Source organism: Cynocephalus volans, chromosome 4 (assembly GCF_027409185.1).
Source record: "Cynocephalus volans isolate mCynVol1 chromosome 4, mCynVol1.pri, whole genome shotgun sequence".
NCBI lineage: Eukaryota > Metazoa > Chordata > Mammalia > Dermoptera > Cynocephalidae > Cynocephalus > Cynocephalus volans.
In genome coordinates this window covers 100,588,278-100,609,784 of record NC_084463.1, presented here as the reverse complement: position 1 = coordinate 100,609,784, position 21,507 = coordinate 100,588,278, and the positions used below count along the sequence as shown (strand labels likewise).

The 21,507-nt window shown below is 45.5% G+C and overlaps 1 protein-coding gene and 1 pseudogene across 6 annotated transcripts; both read right to left on the bottom strand.

Moving 5' to 3' along the window:
- Positions 1–459: 459 nt before the first annotated feature.
- Positions 460–11,411, bottom strand: UCP2 (uncoupling protein 2). Of its 6 annotated transcripts, none has more exons than XM_063093014.1 (10): positions 11,337–11,411; positions 8,223–8,364; positions 7,492–7,643; positions 6,540–6,696; positions 3,825–4,049; positions 3,439–3,649; positions 2,330–2,524; positions 2,147–2,248; positions 1,617–1,797; positions 460–1,248 (listed from the first exon to the last, which is right to left on the bottom strand). In XM_063093014.1, the coding sequence occupies exons 5-10, from the start codon at positions 3,948–3,950 to the stop codon at positions 1,134–1,136; spliced, it is 930 nt and encodes a 309-aa protein (XP_062949084.1). In that variant the 5' UTR covers positions 3,951–4,049; positions 6,540–6,696; positions 7,492–7,643; positions 8,223–8,364; positions 11,337–11,411; the 3' UTR covers positions 460–1,133. The 6 variants fall into 6 exon arrangements, with proteins under 6 accessions (XP_062949084.1, XP_062949087.1, XP_062949085.1 ...); XM_063093017.1 differs by having other exon boundaries at positions 6,540–6,659; XM_063093015.1 differs by lacking the exon at positions 11,337–11,411 and having other exon boundaries at positions 8,223–8,370.
- A 1,690-nt stretch (positions 11,412–13,101) lies between these two features.
- LOC134376278 (protein FAM91A1-like) lies at positions 13,102–18,362 on the bottom strand (annotated as a pseudogene).
- Positions 18,363–21,507: the final 3,145 nt, after the last annotated feature.

The window sequence follows — 21,507 nt, the reverse complement described above, 5'->3', positions numbered from 1 at the left end:
CTAATGGCCCAGCCCTGCACTAGATGCCTTAGGATCCCTTGAAATACAAGTAGTTCCTGCCCACCTGATCTCCTGCCTGCAGGGACAGGTGGTAGGAACAGGGACAGAGAGGCTGAAACCCCTGTGCAGCTAAAGCCCTGTCTTGTCACCACCCCCATGAGATCCCTAAAGGGTGAGACTCCAAAGTGGAAGTATCCTCAGGCAGAGGCCGATGTTTGCCCTGCAGCCTGAACTAAACCTCTGCTGAGTCAGAGCCCGCCCCATCCAGTTCAGTAACACTTCCTCCTATGGGTGTGACTGTGGAGTGGAGGGTGGAAAGCAGCCTGACTCGCTCTCACTAGGTCTGGGACTTTGGGGAGGTGGGCTTCCCATTTGTAAAATGGAATAAAACAAGCTCACAGCATCTAAGATTCCCAAGTTCCTTTAAATCTTCTAGGAAGCACAGGAGATGCAGGGCTGACAGAGGCACTCTCATTTTACAGATAAACACCTGAGGATAGCTGGGGGGTTGGAAAGGCAGGCACTGGAGTATCTGGTACTGAGCAGGTGAAAGCCCAAGCGGCCTGGCAAGGGAAGGGAAGGCGACAGCAAAGCCACTCTTGTCTCTGGCTGTTCCTTCACTTGCCACCTCAGCCCAGGGCCTGGGTCTAGAGAAATAAATGGATTAGATGACACCTATGGGCCCCAGATTGGATGCTGGAGGTGGAAGTGGGTCACACCCCCTTTTCCCCCTGCCCACCAGGAGCCAAAAGGACCCCTAGGACCAAGACCTCTGGTTATAACTATAAAAGAGGGAGGAGACACCAAGGTTGAACTTGCTTTATGGGTGATGTGTTGGCTGGGCTGTGGGGACAGGACAGTGATTCAGGCTGAACTTTTCAAGGGACTAAGGGCTTGAACTTCTCAAGAGACTGTCAAATAGGGTCAACTCCACCAGTACTGAGAGACAATGGGGAGATGAGGTAGGGAGGGGGATGAGAATGTGAGGAGAGGGAAGGGAGGTGGTGGGAAAAGGAGTTGAAGGAAGAGGTGGAGGAAAAGGGAAGGGAAGGAGGGGAGAAGGAAAAGAGAAGCAGGGCCTGGCTAGAGCTGAAGCCAAAGCCAGAGGTGGTCAGGTCAGCAGCAGGAGAGGCTCAAAAGGGAGCCACCCGAGAAGTGCAGGCAGCTGTGAGGGCCCGTTTTAGCTGCTCATAGGTGACGAACATCACCACATTCCAGGAACCCAAGCGGAGAAACGAGGGCATGAACCTAGGGGAGAGAAGACACAGGTCACAAGGGGCACCTCCACCTCTAGTTTCCCCCACTGGGCTTTGGCATCCAATCCAACCCAGTTGCTCTATCCCAGAGGAGGCTGGGAGGACCCAGTGAATTGAGCCTCATAGCTGTGTGGCTATGAGCAAGAATCCCCTGACTCTCCATTTTAACACCTATAAAATAGGGATGACAGCAACTCTGGGAATTAAGAGGATGAATGAATGCTAGTGAAATACCAGGACCAGGATCAGAAATAGTCTGATACTTGGATGCATTCATTTCCAGGTGGTTCTCTCCTACCTTTGTGATAGGTACGGGTAGCCAGGAGACCTGGAATTGGGTGGGGTGGATCAGAGGCTCACCCTTTGTAGAAGGCTCGGGGCCCTTCCTTCTGGAGCATGGTAAGGGCACAGTGGCCAGCACTGCTATACTGGCCCGGGGCAGAGTTCATATATCTCGTCTTGACCACATCGACAGGGGAGGCGATGATGGTGGTGCAGAAGCCTGCCCCGAAGGCAGAAGTGAAATGGCAAGGTAGGTCATCTGCCGAGAAGGAGCAGGCAAGGCAGTCACGACTCAGCCATCATTTCAGAAGAGAAGAGAATTACTTAAGTAGCTAGGGGGTCTCGTGGTTTTAAAGAGAAAGAGACTCCAGCTGGGACCTTTTCTGAGGACTAAAAGAGTAATTTTGCCAAGCTAGCCTCAGTTCTTCAATGGGCAAAATGGGAGTTTCATCCCAGTTGGCTTTGATATGGCAAAGAAGAGATACAAACTCACTCTACTAGCAAAGGGCAAATAGGATGAAAATATGTGGTCTTCAGGCAACCAGACTCCCACATCCACTTCTGGGTTGGGGGAAGAGTGAGACCCAGCACCATCTACCCTATCTCACCTGTCATGAGGTTGGCCTTCAAGAGGGTATCCTTGATGAGGTCATAGGTCACAAGCTCAGCACAGTTGACAATGGCATTACGAGCGACATTGGGAGAGGTCCCTACAGGAGGAAGGAGAGCCTGTGTGAGACCAGGGAATGGGGGAGGAGGAAGACGGGTAAGGGGAAACACCTGGTACACACCTTTCCAGAGTCCCCGGAACCCTTCCTCTTTGGCAATGGTCTTGTAGGCATCAACAGTGCTTTGGTATCTCCGACCACCTCCAGCCTGGGCTTGAGCTTGGAATCGGACCTTTACTACATCGGTGGGCTGGGCTAAAGCTACAGCCAGGGCACCTGTGGTGCTGCCTGCCAGGAGGCGGCTCCCAATGCCAGCATCTGTGGGTGAACAATAGGGGTCAGTGGCTAGCTGGGCTTTCACTTGTTTTTCCACCTCAAGTTTCCTCACCAAAACCACCATGTCACTGTAATCTCCTGCCTTTCGTAGATAGTATCCAGACCAGCTCTTGCTCTAAGAACTTGTCCCATCACACAAAATATCACTGTAAATGCTTCTTGCTAGGGACATAGTAAGGAGTAAGACAAAAATGACTAGGCTGGCTGGTTAGCTCATGTGGGACAGCATGGTGCTGATAATATAAAGGTCAAGGGTTCGGATCCCCACACAGGCCAGCTGCTAAATAAAAAATAAAAATTAAAAAAAAAGACAAAAATGAGACTTAGTGCTTTCTTTCATAAAACATTTTCATTTAACCTGCTCAACAGCCCTGAGAAATCAGAATTACTTCCATTCACAAATGTGAAAACCAAAGCTTACAGAAGTGGCTTTCTGAGGGACTGGGACTAATATGACTTGGGTTCTCATCCCAGATCTACTTCTCCCTGACATGTGATCTTGGGAAAGTCAACCTTTTGTTCCAGGCTGTTGGTTTCCTCATGTAAAATGGAGGATTGGCATGGTCTGCTAAGGAGGTGAAATAGAAGAATGCTGGGCTTGGAGGCAAGAGTCCTGGGTGTGTTTTCTGGCTCCTCAATTTGTGCCCTTGGCTAAGTACCTCCTCCACTTCAAGCCAGTTTCTTCATCTGTAATACTGGGATGATACCACCTACTCCCAAGGTATAACCCAGGTGCTCAGGAATCATTAGGAGAATCAGGGACCCTTCAAGTTCTCAGCTGCCCTGATCCTCCTAGGGTATCTGGGGCCCAAAGGAACTATTCGGCTAGATGAACTAAGATTGATCATCACTGAGAAAAAAAGGCCAAGGGGCCTATGGCCCAGCTCCACACTCACATTCAGAGCCCTTGGTGTAGAACTGCTTGACGGAGTCATAGAGGCCGATGCGGACAGAGGCGAAGCTCATTTGGCGCTGCAGGCCGGCAACCAGCCCGTTGTAGAGGCTGCGGGGACCCTCGGTACGCACCATGGTCAGGATGGTGCCCAGCACACCATGGTATTGGGTGCCGGCTGCAGCACGCACCAGCCCCTGACTTTCTCCTTGGATCTGCAAGGCCAAGACAGGGTGGCTACAGGGACAGTCAGGTTGCCCTCCCCATCTCCTGCCATCCATATGCTCTAAAGTTTTGAGTCCCAAACACCCCACTGACCCTTGAGGAGGCTGTGTCCTCGGGGAGGGAGCAGACTAGACACCACTGAACCCCCAGCTTTCCTCTCCTCACCTGCAGCCGAACTTTAGCAGTATCTAGTGGAAAGGTGATGAGATCTGCGATGCAGGCGGCTGTGCCAGCACCCAGGAACTTCACAGTGGCAGTAGGGGGCACATCAGTGGCCTTGAACCCAACCATGATGCTGATTTCCTGCTATCTCCCAGGAGATGGTGAAAAATTGGAGAGGGGGGCACCTTCAAACACCAACAAGACGAGATAGAGGAACTCTGCCAGAATCTAAGCACCAAGAGAGAGAAGCCCCATCAGTAAGTGCCCCCAGGCCCTCCCTGTTCACCACCCCCATCCCTACCTTCCCTGACAACACCAAGACCTAAGCAGGACTGAGAACATCCCCATGAGGGAAAAGATAAGTGAGCTCCAAAGGTATTCAAGTAGGGGCTAGAGAAGGAATTCCTGCAAAAGAAGTCCATGTTTTGTGAAGAGCTCCCTCCCTTTCACTATGAGGAGAGTCTGGGTCAGGGCTATCCCAGTGCTGCCTCAAAAACAGCCCAGGCCCTTGTTTGCTGAGTACAGAGATTTCACTGTTGATGCCCACATTCCTCCTGCTTTTGCGGGTCTATCTGGTATGAGAGGTTCCCATGGGTCTGAATTATTTAAATCAAGAGGAAAAGGCAGGGATAAGATGACTAATTCAATCCCATCCAAGCCCATCAGTCTAATTCTCTCTTCCAGCCTCCACACAGCTCAGAGAGGCTCTCTAGAGTCATTCTTTCAACAAGACTGCTTTGCTGGGCACTGGTTCACTGGACCCAGGAGACAATATCTATCCTATAGGTGGCTTACTGTCAGGCATAGGGGCTGGGCAGGTTACTCAAGCTGCACTTGGGGCTTGTAGGACACACTCTCAAAATGCAGAGGAGGGAACAACTACATCAGAAGAGAGGTAAGGAAGAATGGATGATAAGAAAAGACTTCTTAGACAAGGTAATATTTAGCTGGGTCTTAAAGGGTGCCAGGTGATTCTGGAGGCTGAGAGTAAGTACCAGGGTACTGGACTCGTCCTGGCCTACTGTGTGATGCAGGGAAAACTGCTCTCCCTCTTTGGCCAGTTTCCTTTTCTCCAATATAATGGATCCACACTTTCAGCACAAGAGAGGGAGGGATGGAGGGAGAAGTGCAGGTCAGAGCTATGAAAAGTGATACAGGAAACCAAAAGCTCCATTTTGTTCTCAGAGTTGGAACAACACCCTCCTCCACTGCCCCAGGAGGAAGTGAGCCCAGCACGCCAGTGGGTAAGGGCAACCTGCTTCTCCTTCCCCTTAGCTCACTTCTCTGACTTCATAGGAGCCTCTGCTCTGAGACCAGCCTGATTGGCTGTCCCTGTCGCTGGTGGAAGGAGGATGTGGTAGGAGTTAGTTGTGAACACAGAGACCCACAGAAATAAACAGCTCACCCAGCTTCTTCCTCCTGGGCTTCTCCTCCAGGTGGCTGTGGCAAACAGAAATCAAGAGGCTATCCACCATAGCAACTGCAGTGGGAGTTCCTACTGGGCAGTGCCTGAACTTATTCCTGTTTCCCTGTTTCCTACATGAAGCTCAGTGAAGACTGGTGCTCAAATGGCAGAATGGGTTGAGAATGCTCCCAGACTCCCCAGCATCCCTGCTGATACCACCAGGATGTGCTCCACAACTTTCCCCACCCTACTCCCCGAGGTTCTCAGTTAGCTCATTTAATCCTCAAAAGCAGCCCTGTGAGGTGGCTGCCCTTACTTCCATGTTAGATGAGTAAGAGCCACATCTACAGGCTCCAAAGCTTATGCCATTTGCTTTGCACTGCTGCCCAAATCATTTCTTTTCTGCTGTTTTCTCAGGCCCAGGCACAGGCAGGGCCTTTTACAAGGAAAATTCTCTCATATCAATTAAACAGAAAGTTCCTCCAGCCAATTAAACATTTCTGAGAAGATATAGATAAATGGTGTCCTTTCTCTGGGCATCAGAAATAAGATGACATGCGTCTATCACGTGCCTGACCTTGATCTAAGTTGCAGTGTTGTGAAAAATGAGAACCAGCTGCTGTCCAGCTCAAAGACAAGTGCACAGAGGCTTAGTTGCCATTTTGAATATTGCCTTGGGTTTTCCAAACTCAGGTCCTTCGGAGGGGTGGATATGAGGGCAAAGATAACCTGTGCTATAAAAACTCTAAATAAAACTTAGGCCTAAAGAGTTAATCATATTTTACAGCCCCCAGCAAATAATCAGTTTCAGATCCCAAAAAGTACAGCTGATTACTAATATCAGTCTCACAGACAGTAAAAGCTGGAGTCAACAATATCAAGTTAGAACAATTGGGCCGCCCCGTGGCGCACTCGGGAGAGTGCGGCGCTGGGAGCGCAGCGACGCTCCTGCGGCGGGTTCGGATCCTATATAGGAATGGCCGGTGCACTCACTGGCTGAGTACCGGTCATGAAAAAGACAAAAAAAAAAAAAAAAGAACAATAGGTTCCTGTCCTGGCTCTGTTATTGACCCAGGGTGATCTGGGACCAATCACCGTCCCACCTGGGCCTCAGTTTCCATCTTTATAAAATGGGGACCACCACCCTTGGCTTGTCAGGGTCAGCTTAAGGGCCAGAATAAGACCAGGGATGTACGAAAATGCTTTGTGAACTATGACGCGGTGGTAATTCTTTTAATGTCCTGCTGACTCCCACCCCTAGACCACAAGGCTAGGAGGCAACAGGAGACCTCTCCCTTAGATTGGACTCTTACCCGTCCTTGTAAGGTCTCACACTGAGGCCTCCAAGATCAAGCTTCTCTAAAGGCGTCCCGTTCTTCAAAGCTGCCAGTGGCTATCATAGCCCGATCCCCTTGGTTTTCCATAGAAAATGGCTGGGAGACGAAACACCCAAAGGTCATACTATGTGTCCTGTGGGTGAGGGCAAAGGAGGAGAGTTTAGAAAGGGAAATCCACCTTAAAGGACCACCCCCGGTAAGGAGAGGGCCACTTGCCCATGACACTCAAGCTCACTCAGTCCTTGCCTTAGGGGGGAGTGGGGGAGACAGGGGCTCTTTTCACCCAGGGCAGCCAGGGATTAAGTGTACATATCTGAGGGGGGAAATGAACCCAGGAGTCCTCCCTCCTGCTTAGCATCCATCTGCTTAGCATCATACATTGGGTCTCTTGCAGGCTTCTGCTTTTGTGATATTCAGTACCATAGATAAGCGTCCCCCAACATAGTCTTCACATTTTGGTGGGGAAGAGTGTTGTGAGGGGGTCACGATGGGACAACGACTCTCTGGGAGCTGGCTGGGGCCCACACCCCGGCTGCTAGGAGGTTGGAGGTCCTGGGAGCGGGCCCTGCGGAGGCCGGATCTACCAGCTCAAAACCTCCTCCCAGCAGAAACAGCCCAGAAAAGGCGACGGGAGCACACGGCCTGGAGCCTCCTGAGGAGGGAGAGGTCACCGCTCACGCGCCGAAGGCCCCCAGCCAAGACGAGGTGGGCATCGTGGCCGAGGGGAGGGAGCGGAAAGGTAGAGGCTTAAATCACAGGCAGAAAAAGGGTGGGAGAAGAGAGATAAAGAACAGAAGAAAAGCACAAACTGGGCTGGGAGCAGAGAAGGGAAATTAAAGAGCGGGAAGCGAGCGATCGGCGCGGCGGGGTAGCGGGCGTGGAGCAGCTGTGGAGGGCGCAGGGCTGGCCTGGCCGGGGCCAGACTCACCGGGCCACAGAGAAGGCGAGGCTGCAGGCGGCTCTGTGTGTCTGCGGGCAGAGGGCGCGTGGAGGGAGCGAAGACAGTAATCGACGGGGTCGCGCTGCCGGCCGGCGGGGCGTGCAGTAGGCGGCGCGCGGCAAATATCTCGGAGGCGGGGCCTGCGGGGCGGGGCCAGCACCGACGGCGGGTGAGGGGACCGTCCCGCCTAGGGTTCTCCCCGGACCTTCTACCCTCCCATTTCCGTGCGGAACAGTCACCGTGTTTACTCCTTCGCTCCCCGCAGCGGGTCACCCCCAGCCCCTCCCCGCCTTCTCCTCACAGACTCTCCCCAGTCCGTCAACCTCATCACGAGAATGGCGAGACTGACGCCTGGAAAGAAGCAGAGGCGTGTTGAGGACCACATACGCCTCTGCTTCCCAGCCAGGGCGCTTTGAAACAGCGGCCCAGAGGCCGGCTCGGGTATAAGCACCTCCCTTACGGGCTCTGGCCCTGGGCGCGCGCGCGGGCTCCCGCGGGCGGGGGTGGGGCGAAGCCTCTAGACCGGCCTCGCTACCGATTGGCTAAAGCCGCCGCGTTGCCAGGGGAAGGAGCCAATCTGGGCAGCCGCGGCAGGTGGCCCCACAACCTAACGGCCGTTGGGCGCGGCTGGGGTTCCCGCTGTCTCCAGCCAGACCAGCCTCGCCCTTGGGGACCCGGCAGGCTTCCGGCCCGGACGGGGTGGGGGCGTCAACCCTGACCTCCGCGCCTTGAGCAGACGGACTAACGTGTCCAGCCTTGGGATAAGAAATGGAGTCAGGAGATGGACTCGGCCTTGTTCGCCCTCAGGTGGCCGATGATCTTGTGGAGGTGACGGTCACGTAAACAACCAAAAACCGGGTCCTGTGGCGGGGACAAACACATTCATTTGAGGAGGAGGAGAAGGAAATAGGTCTCTTCGTCCCTACTTTTGTGTACCCTCTGTTCCTTTCTTCCTGTTTTCGTCCTTGTCTGCCTCTCAGGACTGTTTTTAAGGAGCAGTCGAGGGAGTGGACGCCGTCTCCCTGCCTTCACTGTGAGCCCTCAGGAGCAGGAAGCTGCTGCTTTGTCTCCAAGGCCTCCGTGAGGGCTGCTTTGGCCGCTGTGGAAAGTGTAATGGCAGGATCGGGGGTGGAGAAACATTTGCTGAGTTACTGTGTGTCAGGATCAGCGTGGGTACCTCACGTAACCCTGGGAGCCTGTATTAACTGCCATTTTACAGATGCAAAAAGAGTCCCGAAGAGGTTAAATTCCCTGCCTAATGTCACACAGTGGTGAGTCCTGACTTAACCCTGGCCAGTCTGGCGCCATGCACGTGTTTTCTGCATTGTCCACAAGCAGAAGAAAAAGGGAACAGTTGAGGGAACGTAGATGGAATGGGACTGGATAATTAAAACAGGAAAGAAAATCACACTGAGCTCCTGGTCTTGGCAGAAGCAGAAGCGGGGTGGAAATTCCAAGGCAGAGCATTATTTCTGGCACCGTGGAGTCTCCATCATCAGCTGGGCTAGCTTTTGCCCAGGAGCTCCTGTCTCTGGCTGCGATGAACTGACCCCCAGGATGCTCGGCGCACTGCGGTGACATTGCTAAACTTGTCAGTCATCTTTGAGGAGACTAGAAGGACAGGATGAACCCAAAGGCTTGCCAATGACATTGTCACCCTGCTTGTCAAAACAGGGAGGAATCTGGATTCCAAAGACTCTACCCATGAGGGCCGGCCTGTGGCTCGCTCGGGAGAGTGTGGTGCTGGGAACACCAAGGCCCCGGGTTCGGATCCTATATAGGGATGGCCGGTTCGCTCACTGAGTGTGGTGCTGACAACACCAAGTCAAGGGTTAAGATCCCCTTACCGGTCATCTTTAAAAAAAAAACCAAAAAAAAAAAAAAAAGACTATACCCATGAGATTTTTGTTTACCCTTGCCAAAACTCAATGGACTGTTAAAAGGACGATGTGTGGACACTTAAAAAGGGAGGGAGAGATCACCAGGACCCAGCATGGATTCCTTAAGAAGACATCCTGTGAAAATGTAACAGCCTGAACAGAAGTGACTCCATTTTGTTAAACTTCTAAATTAAAAAGGTTTTATTTTTCCTTACACTTGTAACCTGAACTGCATAGCTTGCAGGTAGACATTAGAACACGATGATTCTTGTGTACATTATTGCTAGAACATAATGACTCTTGCTCACACTGTACACAGAATAATTTTAGAAGAAATGATTAACCCAGATGGCCATTCTTTATTAGCTTACTAACTACAATTTTTTTGAGATTCACTGGAAATGAATCTGTGACTTCATGGAGGATGGTTACCATGAATCAGGTCCCACCTGGGAAGTTATTTGACGTTTACCTGCAATTTTCCTGCACACCCCTGCTTGACCATCATGAATTAGCCCCCTACCACCTATCCCTATAAAACCCTTTGGCAAGTCTGGGAAAAGTGATGGTCTTTGAGACATAAGTCCATCATTTCCCCGGCTGCCAGCTTCCTGATTAAAAGCTACCTTTCCTTACACCAACGCTTGTCTCTCAATTATTGGCTATTGAGTGGCGAGCAAACGAACCTTTGGGGTTTCAGTAACAAAAATAAGTCTTGTTTTGTTTTGTTTATGGGGATAGAGCCAGACAGATCAGAGCAATGCTACAGACACAGTACCTCTGGATTTTTAGCAAGCAGCTTGCTAAAAATGTATGGGTACAGATAACTGCATTTTGAAAACTTGTTTCACATCTATTTCATTGAATTGTGTGTGTGTGTGTGTGTGTGTGTGTGTGTGTGTGTGTGTGTGTGTGTGTGTATAAAATAATGTATATATGAGGGTACTTTTAAAAGTTCATGGAAAGATTCGTACTATCTTTTAATTCTATTTTTCTACAAACTTTCTGAAGTACCCTCATATACACACTATTTGTAAACATCTGTGCCAATAATCAAATTGACAAAGTTTCGTACATTTTAGTATAATTTTAACATCATGCCAGAAAACCACTGTGCTTACAGTTTTGGAGCTTTAAAATCTTTAAATACAGACTGTGTTTGCAACACTGAAAAAATACACAAGAATGAGAGAGAAAACTGAAAACATCAGATAATAACCAACATGAGAAAAATTTCTAATGTCTCGTAATTTCTGCTAAAAATATTGAATAGATTGGCTGTATTAATTCCCCTCTCCCACCAAACATAAAATTGCATTTTTAAAAAGAAATTAAGGAAATGTCATGATTATACTTTTTGATGATTACACGTTTTTAAAAATGACATGAAACTGAATTTCTTTAAACCCGTTTGAGAAATGAAATTGAACTATATATATATATATACATTTTTTTTTTTTTTTTTGTCTTTTTCGTGACCAGCACTCAGCCAGTGAGCGCACTGGTCATTCCTATATGGGATCCGAACCGGCGGCGGGAGAGTCGCCGCGCTCCCAGCGCAGCACTCTACCAAGTGCGCCACGGGATTGGTCCTATATTTTTTTAACTTCCATGTCCTTTTTAATGTTTGTTCTTGGTTTCTGAAAAAAGGGGGTGAAGAAATGGTGACACAAAGCCAGATAGAATTACTTTTAACATTTGCAACAAAATTATACTAAAAAATTTAAATGAATCTTTATTGGTAAGTAACAAATTATATATTTAAATGTTGAACTGGAAAAATACTAAGAGTTAAAAGATGCATCTTTAGGGCCGGCCCGTGGCTCACTCGGGAGAGTGTGGTGCTGGTAACACCAAGGCCACGGGTTCGGATCCTATATAGGGAAGGCCGGTTAGCTCACTTGGGAGAGCGTGGTGCTGACACCACCAAATCAAGGGTTAAGATCCCCTTACCAGCTGTTGGGAAAACACAGGAAAATGGTCAGGGTCCCTCAGATGTCCAGAATCTTGCCCAGCATTTGCAGTGAGTAGGTAGGTAGTGCGCCTGCGCGGCGCCGCGATTTTTGATGGCGTTTTACTGCCTCCGGCGGCCACAGCCGCATGATCCATCGGCCATGCCTTTCCAACCTGCGGCTTCCAAGGACATGTTTGCCTGTTAACTAGTTCATAGACCTGCCTGTAAAGGGTCTGGAGACCCAGCCTGGCGTGTGAAGGGTCTGTGAACGGGCTTGACAGGGTCTGTGAGCTCCAGACCTAGCCCTAGCTCGACAAATGGCCCACTCGGCAGGTAAAAGAGCCCGACAACCGGCATCACGAACAGGATTAGCAGCTCTACAAATGGCTGTGTCGGCAGGATTCCGACATTAGCCCTAGCGCTACAGTCGCTCTATAATTGGCCACGTCTGCAGGATTCCGCCATTAGCCTAGTCCTAGCGCCACACCGATCATCTTAAAAAAAAAAAAAAAAAAGATGCATCTTTACATGAATTAATGTGTGAATGAAGTAAAGCTATATTCATAAAGCATGAAAACAGCACTTTATTTTGCTCACAGATCTGAAAATAGATTCTCACCATCTTCTTAGAGCATGATAGGTCTTCAGCTGGAAATCAGAAAATTAACCTTTCCATTTTTACATGAGAAACTAGAGTTGATCATGGCTTTTTCAGTGCTTTCCCTAAAACGAATATGTGAATTATATCTAAACAAAGCTGTTACCAAAAAAAAAAAAAAACCAAAATGCAAATTTGGACCATGTTAGCATTCTTTTAAGGACTGCTTGTTGCACTTAGAATAAATTCTGAATCGAGTAAAAAGCAAAAAAATGTTTTCCAAGGCTTCTCATGAGATGTCAGCGAATCTTTACAGTCTGATTTAGGACCTTATAAAACAAGGTTAAATTATGCATAACTGCTGATCTGCATACCTTCAACAAGGTTCAACCAATATACATAATTTATAGATATCCACAGGAATTCTTAATGTCCCATCATATCATCTCTCAGTACTGAAAGTTTATAGTTTTATACTTTTGCTATTTTAAGTACCAGGAAGCCCTTTCATAGGAAGAGTTAAATTACTTTTCATTATCCCCCAAAGTGTAGGTAACAAACATGAAATTCAACAAGATATATGTTTGATAAACTAACACATAAAATCACCGTTATAGCTGGTGAGGTTAGCTCAGGTGATTAGAGCACGATGGTGTAGCAAGGTCAAGAATTCGGATCCCATACTGACCAGTCGCCAAAAAATAAAAAATAAAATAAAATCACCATTACTGTATTCAAAATGACTGCTTAGAAATGTTAAAGTCATCATAAAGCCTATAGAAGTTTATCCTCAGATTTATAAAAAGAAATGCAGATTGTCTCAAGATAAAAATATAATGTTCATTACTAAAAAGCTCTTTGTTATATTAGGATGTGCTATAGTGATCAAGATTCCAGTCAACATTAAATGTTTCCCTAATTACAGTACAACACACTTTTAACATAATTTAAACATAAGTTATACTGCACCAGTAGTATGCTTTTTAGTGATTGGCTCTATAAAGCTAACTTTTTCAAGAAAAAAAAAATGACACAAAGCATGAATAACAAATTATGTAACAAAAAAATTTTTTTCTTTCTTGGTGGCTGGCTGGTGAGGGGATCCGAATTCTTTGACCTTGATGTTATAAAACTGCTCTAACCAACCGAGCCAACTGGCCAGCCTGTTACAAAGTTATTGCAAATGAAGATTTGCAATGAAAGTGTGGAAGGCGATCATCTCTCCATTGTGATAAGACTCCATTTCTAAATGTTACTGAGACCCCCCGCCAAAGGTCTGTTTGCTTGTCGCTCATAGCCAATAATGGAGAGACAAGTGTTGGTGTAAGGAAAGTTAGCATTTAATCAGGAAGCCAGCAACCTGGGGAAATGGTGGACTTATGTCTCAAAGACCATCTCTGTCTCTTCCAGGTTTGCCAAAGGGTTTTATAGGGGTCTGTGGTGGAAAGTTGATTCATGGTGACCAAGTGGGGACGTGCAGACGTTCTTGGGTGTTTCAGATAATCATCGAGGAACTTCCTGGGTGGGAGTTGACTGGCGTCATACTTCATTATCTATGAGTTCAGTTCCTGTTATTCTCAAATAAGATCAGGTTAGTAAGCTAGTAAAGAATGGCCATCTGAGTTAATAATTTTCCCTCTAATTATTTATATACAATGTGAGAGCAAGAGTCATTGTGTTCTGGCAATTGGCTGCAGGCTATGTGGTTTGGGTTGCAGGAGAGAACAAGTTTTTAAAGTCAAAGGCTTAACAAAATGGAGTCACTTCTGTTCAGGCTGTCACATAAATATTACATTCTTTGCAGGAAGTGGAACTTAAGGTGGGAAATAAAACTTGAAAAACTGGCCTTAGTGTGAATATCCAGTGTTGAAACACCTTCCCACAATGAGTTAGAAAGTTAAGGACGTGTAGAGAGTTTTCTCTGCAGTTTAAGAGCTGTTGAAGCCTTTCTCTTCTGCAATGGTTGTATGTAGCAGTTTTCCTGCAAACTTTCTCATTTAATTCAGAACTCAACAGTGGGATTCCAAAGCACAGCTCAAGAGGAACCTAGTCTGTTTCTGTTGTCACAATATCAGAGTTCTGTTGTGTTGTTGCTTCCTCAATGACCATTTCAAATGACTCCAAACTCTCACTTGCTCTAAGCAGGAAGTCAAATCAAGTTCTCCTTTCTCATCAGAAGAATCACTTAGCTTTCTGTTTGCAAGTTTACTAGAAGCATACAAAATGAAGACATACTAGAAGCATACAAAATGGTTACATATTCACAGAAATTACTGCAAGCCCACTTTGTTCCTGAATATTTGCAATGCTTATATGAACACTCATGTTGATACAAGCAAACTCTTCTTGTAGTTCTGTTTTATCAAATGGAAAAAGTTTCTCCCATCCCATCATTCAAAACTGTGAGCACATCTGAAGTAAGAATTACTTCAGAGTAATGATTAGTAAAACATTACTAATGCTCGATAATAACACTGAAATATATCTGACAGTTTTTGAAATCTTATAACTTTGGACAGAAAAAGAAACGGGGATCTGACTTTCGGGTGTAACTTCTGGATAACTGGCCTAATATGCTGAGGAGTCCTACTCTGATGGGCTGTATTATTTGGTGAGAGGAACTACGAAACAAGCAACATACAATTTTTATTTAGGACTCTGCTGCAAGCCACAGAGTCCAAATCAAGAAGGTTTCATGGTGTAAGAGATTCAGGAGAAAATCAATATTGGGTTGTTCTGGCTGGGCAACTTCATCACTATTATGACTCAGACATAGTATTATGCTTCTCAGAGTAAGTTCCTGATCAAAATATCTCTGTACTTTGCACTCTCCTTAATCAGAATTTTGAACTTTTTCTAGTTCTTTAAGGAAACTGAACAGTCATGTGAGAGTTTTCCAACTTTTGGTGAAAGATTTCCCATCACTAAAAAGGCAAGAATGGAGTCAAATAGGAAAGCAATATGCTTTGTGTATCCTGTACACAGAACCAAATTGCCATTACTGGCTGTGTCAGATGGATCGTAACTATTTGTATCAGTATCAATAGCTGACAAAACTTGTTCAAGACTTCTCCTTTCCTTGCCATCCTGTGATAAGAATATCTTTTGTGGATATAAAGTAACTTTATTATTTGTATTTATTTATTTATTTTAGTGGTGATTGGAAACATATCTTTTTTATTAATATTATTGTTTTTTTACATTCTATGATGTTGTTGTAGAGCAGTTGGGAAGGAGGGGAAAGGGGAAAGGGGAAGGAAATGGGATGGAAGAAGGAGGAAGGAGGAGGGGCAGGATTGAGGCCTGTGGCACCCCCTCATTCCCACAGGGGAAACCAGGGGGCTTCCAGCAGTGGCTATGTCATTGCCAGGGTGGGTGCAGATGTCAGGGGGTGTGGCAAAAACCTTCCTCCCCCACCACCCCAGCTCAGGAACCCAGGGCCCTTCTTGCTGTGGCTCAGTGGTTGTCGCTGGGCTGGGGGTGTGGCCAATGCCCTTGGCCCCCACCCACCAGACTGGTTGCGGGTGTCAGGGAGTATGCTGAGGCCCCGAGCCCTCCCCCCTTTCTGGCTTGGTAGCTCAGGGGACTTCTGGTCCTTCTCGGTGTTATAGGTGTTCTTTGGTGAAATGAGACCTTTACTAGTTAATATCAAACTTTGTTTCTGGTTGTGGGTACTTTATTTTTTCTTTCAGTTCTGTGTTGTATTATTTGCTGTTCCCACTACTTAAACTCTGTGCTGGAACTAATTTGTTGTCCTTTGCTTACTTCTAAAATGAGGGAACTTCCTGTGGGGACCAGTGTAAGACTCGTGCACCATGCACAAATCCCACACACGCCAGGATGGCTCGCTTCATGAAGACCATGAGACAGAGACCATTGCAATCAGGCAAGAGGAGTTTTATTCCAGCATGCTGTGGGTGGTCACTTATTCTCCTGGACAGAAGCGACCACGAGCTTACAACACAAGCACCTTTTATACAGTTTTTCTGGACAGATCTTAGTGACAGGATGAGTTGTTGGTTATCTGTGGCGCTTTTAGATTTATGGGTAGACTTTAGCAGGCTGGTACCCCGATAAGAACAGCGCATTTCTCAATCGTTTATCTTCCCTGGGGTCTGGCCAGGTGGCCTTTAGATAAGGAACTAGTCAGTTCCTGGAACCAGGTGGGGGTCATTCCTTTCCTGGAATGTTTAGTGTGCTCGGGCCCACCTGACCTTTATATGGCCCCTTAGAAGCTGCTTTACTTAAAATGTTTTTAGCAAGCATCTGTTACAAAACTGTGTATACTAAAGTTATATTTTTCTACAATTCCCCTACACCAGTACTTGAGCTCTGTGGTTGAGTTAAATTGCTGCTTTGCTGCTGATTCCCTAGGGAAGGCTTTTTGTACAGATCAGGTTTTAATGGTTGACTTTATAGGTACTTCCGGCTCTCGTGAGATCCAGCACACCTGGGTTGTGTAGAAACTCTGGTCTGGGCCTGAGTCTTTTCATCAAACTGCACCCCATACAATTCTATATATATATATATATATATATTTTTTTTTTTTTAAAGATGACCAGTAAGGAGATCTTAACCCTTGACTTGGTGGTGTCAGCACCATGCTCTCCCAAGAGAGCTAACTGGCCATCACTATATAGGGATCCAAACCCGTGGCCTTGGTGTTATCAGCACCACACTCTCCCAAGTGAGCCATGGGCTGGCCCTCAATTCTATATTATTGACTAGTCTCCTCTGAGTGGTCCTATGCTGATTGGGGGGCAGATCAGCTATTGTTGCTGTGCCCCAGTGTTCCCCCAGTGGGCCTGTCTCCACCACTGCCTGTGCTGCAAACACTTCCCATGGGATGGGCTGTGTTCCAGTCCCTTGTGATGACTTATCGGCCTTTGAGTGGCTCCTTTTTTTCAGCTGTTGTGGCTCCTTGTTCCTATATGGGTCCATGGGAACCCTATTAGTAGTCTTGCTTGCCTGGGGGCCAGCAAGTCCCTCTCCTCCCCTGCCGCCTCCAAGCAACTTCATAGGAAGGGCACAGCAGCATCTTTTTCTAGCTCCTGCTTTGTGCACTAAGCAGCTACAGCCTGGAAGTGGCTGGTGCTCGAAACAGTCAGAGTGGCTTTTTCTTTCTCTCATAGTGGCTTCTCCTACCTCATGCATTCTGTAGGTCTCTCCTCCTCTTCCCCTGAGCTCTAGCAGCCCCAGCTTGGCTGTTGTTGGTTTTTTTATAGTTGTAAATTGGTTGATTTGTGGGAGAAAGTGATGCTGGGGACCGTCTATTCTGCCATCTTGACTGCAAGTCCAGATATAAAGTACTTTTAAATTGAACATGGAATATTCTACCACGACAAATGAAGTAGATCCAAATTTATTACTTGTCTCTTCTTATGGGTAAAGCCCAACTGGCAATACACAGAAATATTATTCTTAACCTGGGATGTCTATCTTAGTGATATTTGCAAGCTCTGCAATATTAATATGCTCATCTATTGAAAGAAATATAGTTTCAAAGTAATCACCTAATCATATTGCACTCAATTTATTACAAAACCTTCAAGAGAATAAAATTGCCATCAGATACTGATACATCAAAATAAATAAACTCTGTTATAAAAACTATTTACCACATTGTAATCTAGTGATCTAGAGAGTTGTGGACCTGAATCAATGATCTTTCCAACAGCATATTTCTCAGGCAAAGTTCATATCTTTATGTCACTTTTGTGATCTGGCCAGCCTACACCACCAACCATTCCCCTGTGGCAATTTCCATTGGCTATATTGGTAGAAGATGACCAGTATGTGACCATCCCTCGAATTTCAAAAAGAAAAACTTTTGATGACCTACACTGATTCATAAGATCAATGTATTTGTGTCTTTTTATGCCGAGAAATCTTAGACAGTCAGCCCCAGTAAAACTGGGCAATGAATCATAATTTTTCTCACAGTTCAAAATGTCTTCCATAATCCTGGTATAATATGAAATGGTGTCATCCTCAGGCCCTTTACCATAATATCCAATATATGGTAGAGGAACAGCATGAGATGATCTCAACTGTAATAGTTCCTCAAAGTATTTGCATTCATTAAAAAAAAACCGGTTTAAGGTATTTTTGTATCATAGCTGTGGATATGTAAAGGACAATATACTTTGCGTATTCTACAATATGCTTCGCATATTTTCTCTTGTGAATTTCCAAGACCCTGTCACATGTTGGCTGGAAGCTTGCTCTGTGGGTGGTTGTGCTGGATGTGGAATACCATATCTATCGTTTGAAGACCCTCAGATGGTTGTGTGGGAGCCTGTAGAAGGCCTGGCACCTTACACTTTAGAATGTCTGAGCTTCCCAATGTAAGGGCTCTTGGCAGCTCAGCATGGCAGAAAACAGAGAACAGTGTCAGGGTTGCATCAGAGGTTCCAAGTTTCTTCATTAAATTATATTTTACGAAAAAAAGTCTTTCAAAATCATCTTTCTTACAAATAACTCTCCAGGCCCACTAACCTTCCCTCATATGTGACCATTCCTCAAATTTCACTGAGAAGATTGAAGAATGTCATTGATTTGCTTCTCTTCATTTAAAAGTTTTTGACTTTACAACTCTCCTTTATTTCTAGGTTTCTCATATCCTTTCCAGAGTGATTCCTTCTATCTGTACCCATTATTCTGTCTCTTCTGTTTTCTCCAGGATATTGCTTCTGCAATTTGTTCCCCTATTCTTCAATCTTTCTTTTCTTCTATCTATATATGTGTTTATGTGCGTGTAAATTGAAAGGTACCCTCAGGACTTTCCTATCCCTTCTACAATGGCTATTTTTTCTCCTTCCTTTCTCTGCCAAGCATTTCAGACAATTGGCTGTCATCTGACTTCTCAGACTCTGGCACAACTCTTACATATTTGATGAATGAATAAATGAATGATCTCTCATTTATCTCCTCATTCACTTTACTCCAGCCACACAGGCCTTCTTTCTGTTCTTTGAACATGCCATCCTCATTCCCACTATAGGGCCTGTAGACTGCTTGTTCCCTTTGCCTGAAACACTCTTTCTCAGATCTTTGGCTAGCAACTCTCATCATCCCTTACACACACACACACACACACACACACACACACACACACACACACACACACACACACACACACTCACACACTCTCTCTCTCTCTCTCTCTTCTTGGAGATCACTACCAGTCCTGTCTTCAAGTTGAGTGCCCTTTTAAAGTAAACTTTTTATTGAAGTATAACACATATAAAACAGTGCATAAATCATAGGCATATAGCACGATAAACTTTGATAAAGCAAACACCTCTGTATAATGAGCATGCACATCAAGAAAAGTTATTAAAACCCCAGAAATGATTCTTTTTGACCCCTCTCAGTCACTATTCATCCAAAGAATAACTACTATCCTGATTTTTAACACCAAATATTTGTTTTATCTTTTCTTAAACATCACATAAATAGAATTATACAGTATGTACTATTTTGTGTCTTATATTCAACATTATGTTTGTGAAATTCATCCAAGTTGGATGAAGTTGTAGCGCTTTAATTCTCATTTAATTTTCATTCAAAAATGGGCAAAGGCCTTAAATATACATTCCTCCAAAAAGATACACAAATGCGCAATAAGCACATGAAAAGATGTTCAACATAACCAATCATTAGGGAAATGCAAATCAAAACTACAAGACACAACCTCTTACCCGTTAGGATGGTTACTATCACAAAAACAGAAAATAATTGTAGATAAGGATGTGGAGAAATTGAAACTCTTTTGCATTGATGGTAGGGATGTAAAATGGTGCGGCTTCTATGAAAAACAGTATGGTATTTCCTCAAAAAATTAAAAATAAAATTACCTAATGATCAGGCAATTCCACTTCAGGTATATACCTATGAGAATGGAAAGCAGTGTCTTGAGATATTTGTACACCCATGTTCATAGCAGTGTTATTCACAATAGCCAAAGGTCGAAGCAACCCAAGGGTCCACTGATGGATAAATGGCTAATCAAAATATGGTATATACATGTAATGAACATGCTACAGCATGAATGAAGCTTGAGGACTTTATGCTAAGTGAAACAAGCCAGTCACAAAAAGACAAATACTGTATGATGTTACTTACATGAGATATCTAGAGTAGTCAAAGTCATAGAAACAGAAAATAGAACAGTGGGTTCCAGGGGCTGGAGGAAAGACGGGGAATTATTGTTTATGCAGTTTCAGTTTTTCAAGATGAAAAGAGTTTTGACGATAGATGGTGGTGAATGTTGTAGAGCAACAGAAATGTACTTAATACCACTGAACTGTACACTTAAAAATGGTTAAGATAATACATTTTATGTTATGTGTATTTCACCATAATTTAAAAAATTAACTCAAAAATTCTTTCATTCATTAATTCATTCAGTCATTCATTTTGTAATGTTCCGGGCACTCTTTTAAGGGGTGGGGATATGATTGTAAATATGACCCTATGCATAGCTGCAAGGACTTTATAGGCTAGTGGGGCAGTCAGACAGATAAACAGTGAAATATGTCACAGTGTGACCATGGTTGTGGGAGCCCATCAGGTGGGCACCTAAGCTCTCAGTGTATGTTAGACCCACAGCACATGTCTAAGAAATAACAGAAATGGGCAAATGGGCAAAGCAATAAATGCTGCAACATTTGTGCCTTTGGTTCATTGTCGGAAAGCTCTCTCTCAGACAGAACTGCTCAACAATGGAACTTCTGGAGATGATGAGTCTGCTACTTCCAAAGTGGTTTGGTTCAGAGGCCAGAAAATGATTTTGGAGGGATATTACCGAGGATATTTATTTGTTATTTTAAACATATAAGCATCATATTTCTCTTACTACTCTTTTCAAATAGAATCTTACCAAGGACAACTGATTTTATTAAGATTCTGTTCATTCAACTCCCACTTCCAGTACTCTTGCCTTGGTTTTGACAGCAGCCTCATCTTTCTAGGACCAGAGTCCACTCCACTAACTCATTCTCTACACTGCAGCCAGTCACTCCCTACTCAACACACTTCAGTAGATCCACATTACCCTTGGAATACTCCAAATTCCTTAATGTGGTATATTAGTCAGCTTGGCCTGCCAAAACAAAATACCATAGACTGGGTAGCTTAAACATCAGGAATTTATTTCTCACAGTTCTGGAGGCTGAGAAGACCCAGGTCAAGGTTCCTGACAATTTTGTTTCTGGCAGAGGCTCTCTTCCTAGCTTGCAGATGTTGCCTTCTTGCTGCGTCCTTACTTGGTAAAGAGAGAAGGAGGTCTCTGATCTCTTTTCCTGTTCTTATAAAGACACTAATCCCAGCATGGGAATCCCACCCTCATTACCTCATCTGAATCTAATTACCTCCCAAAGGCCCCACCTCCAAACACATCACATTGGGGGTTAGGGCTTCAACATATGAATTTGAGGGGGACACATTCAGTCCATAACATGTGGCTTCTACAGCCTTTTGGGGGCTTTGTTTTCCAGTTCATCCCCACCTTTCTCACTACTTCCCTTTAAGCCTCCAACCCAGCCATACTGGCAGCTGGCAATTCCTTG

What these genes read in the sequence shown, in the direction of transcription:
- UCP2 (XM_063093014.1), bottom strand. Translation starts at nt 3,950, where the DNA reads ATGGTTGGGTTCAAGGCCACTGATGTGCCCCCTACTGCCACTGTGAAG. An exon ending in CTACACCAAGGGCTCTGAAT is followed by an intron (nt 2,525 to 3,438) that starts GTGAGTGTGGAG and finishes GTTCACCCACAG; the next exon opens with ATGCTGGCATTGGGAGCCGC. An exon ending in CCCCGAGCCTTCTACAAAGG is followed by an intron (nt 1,249 to 1,616) that starts GTGAGCCTCTGA and finishes TCTCTCCCCTAG; the next exon opens with GTTCATGCCCTCGTTTCTCC.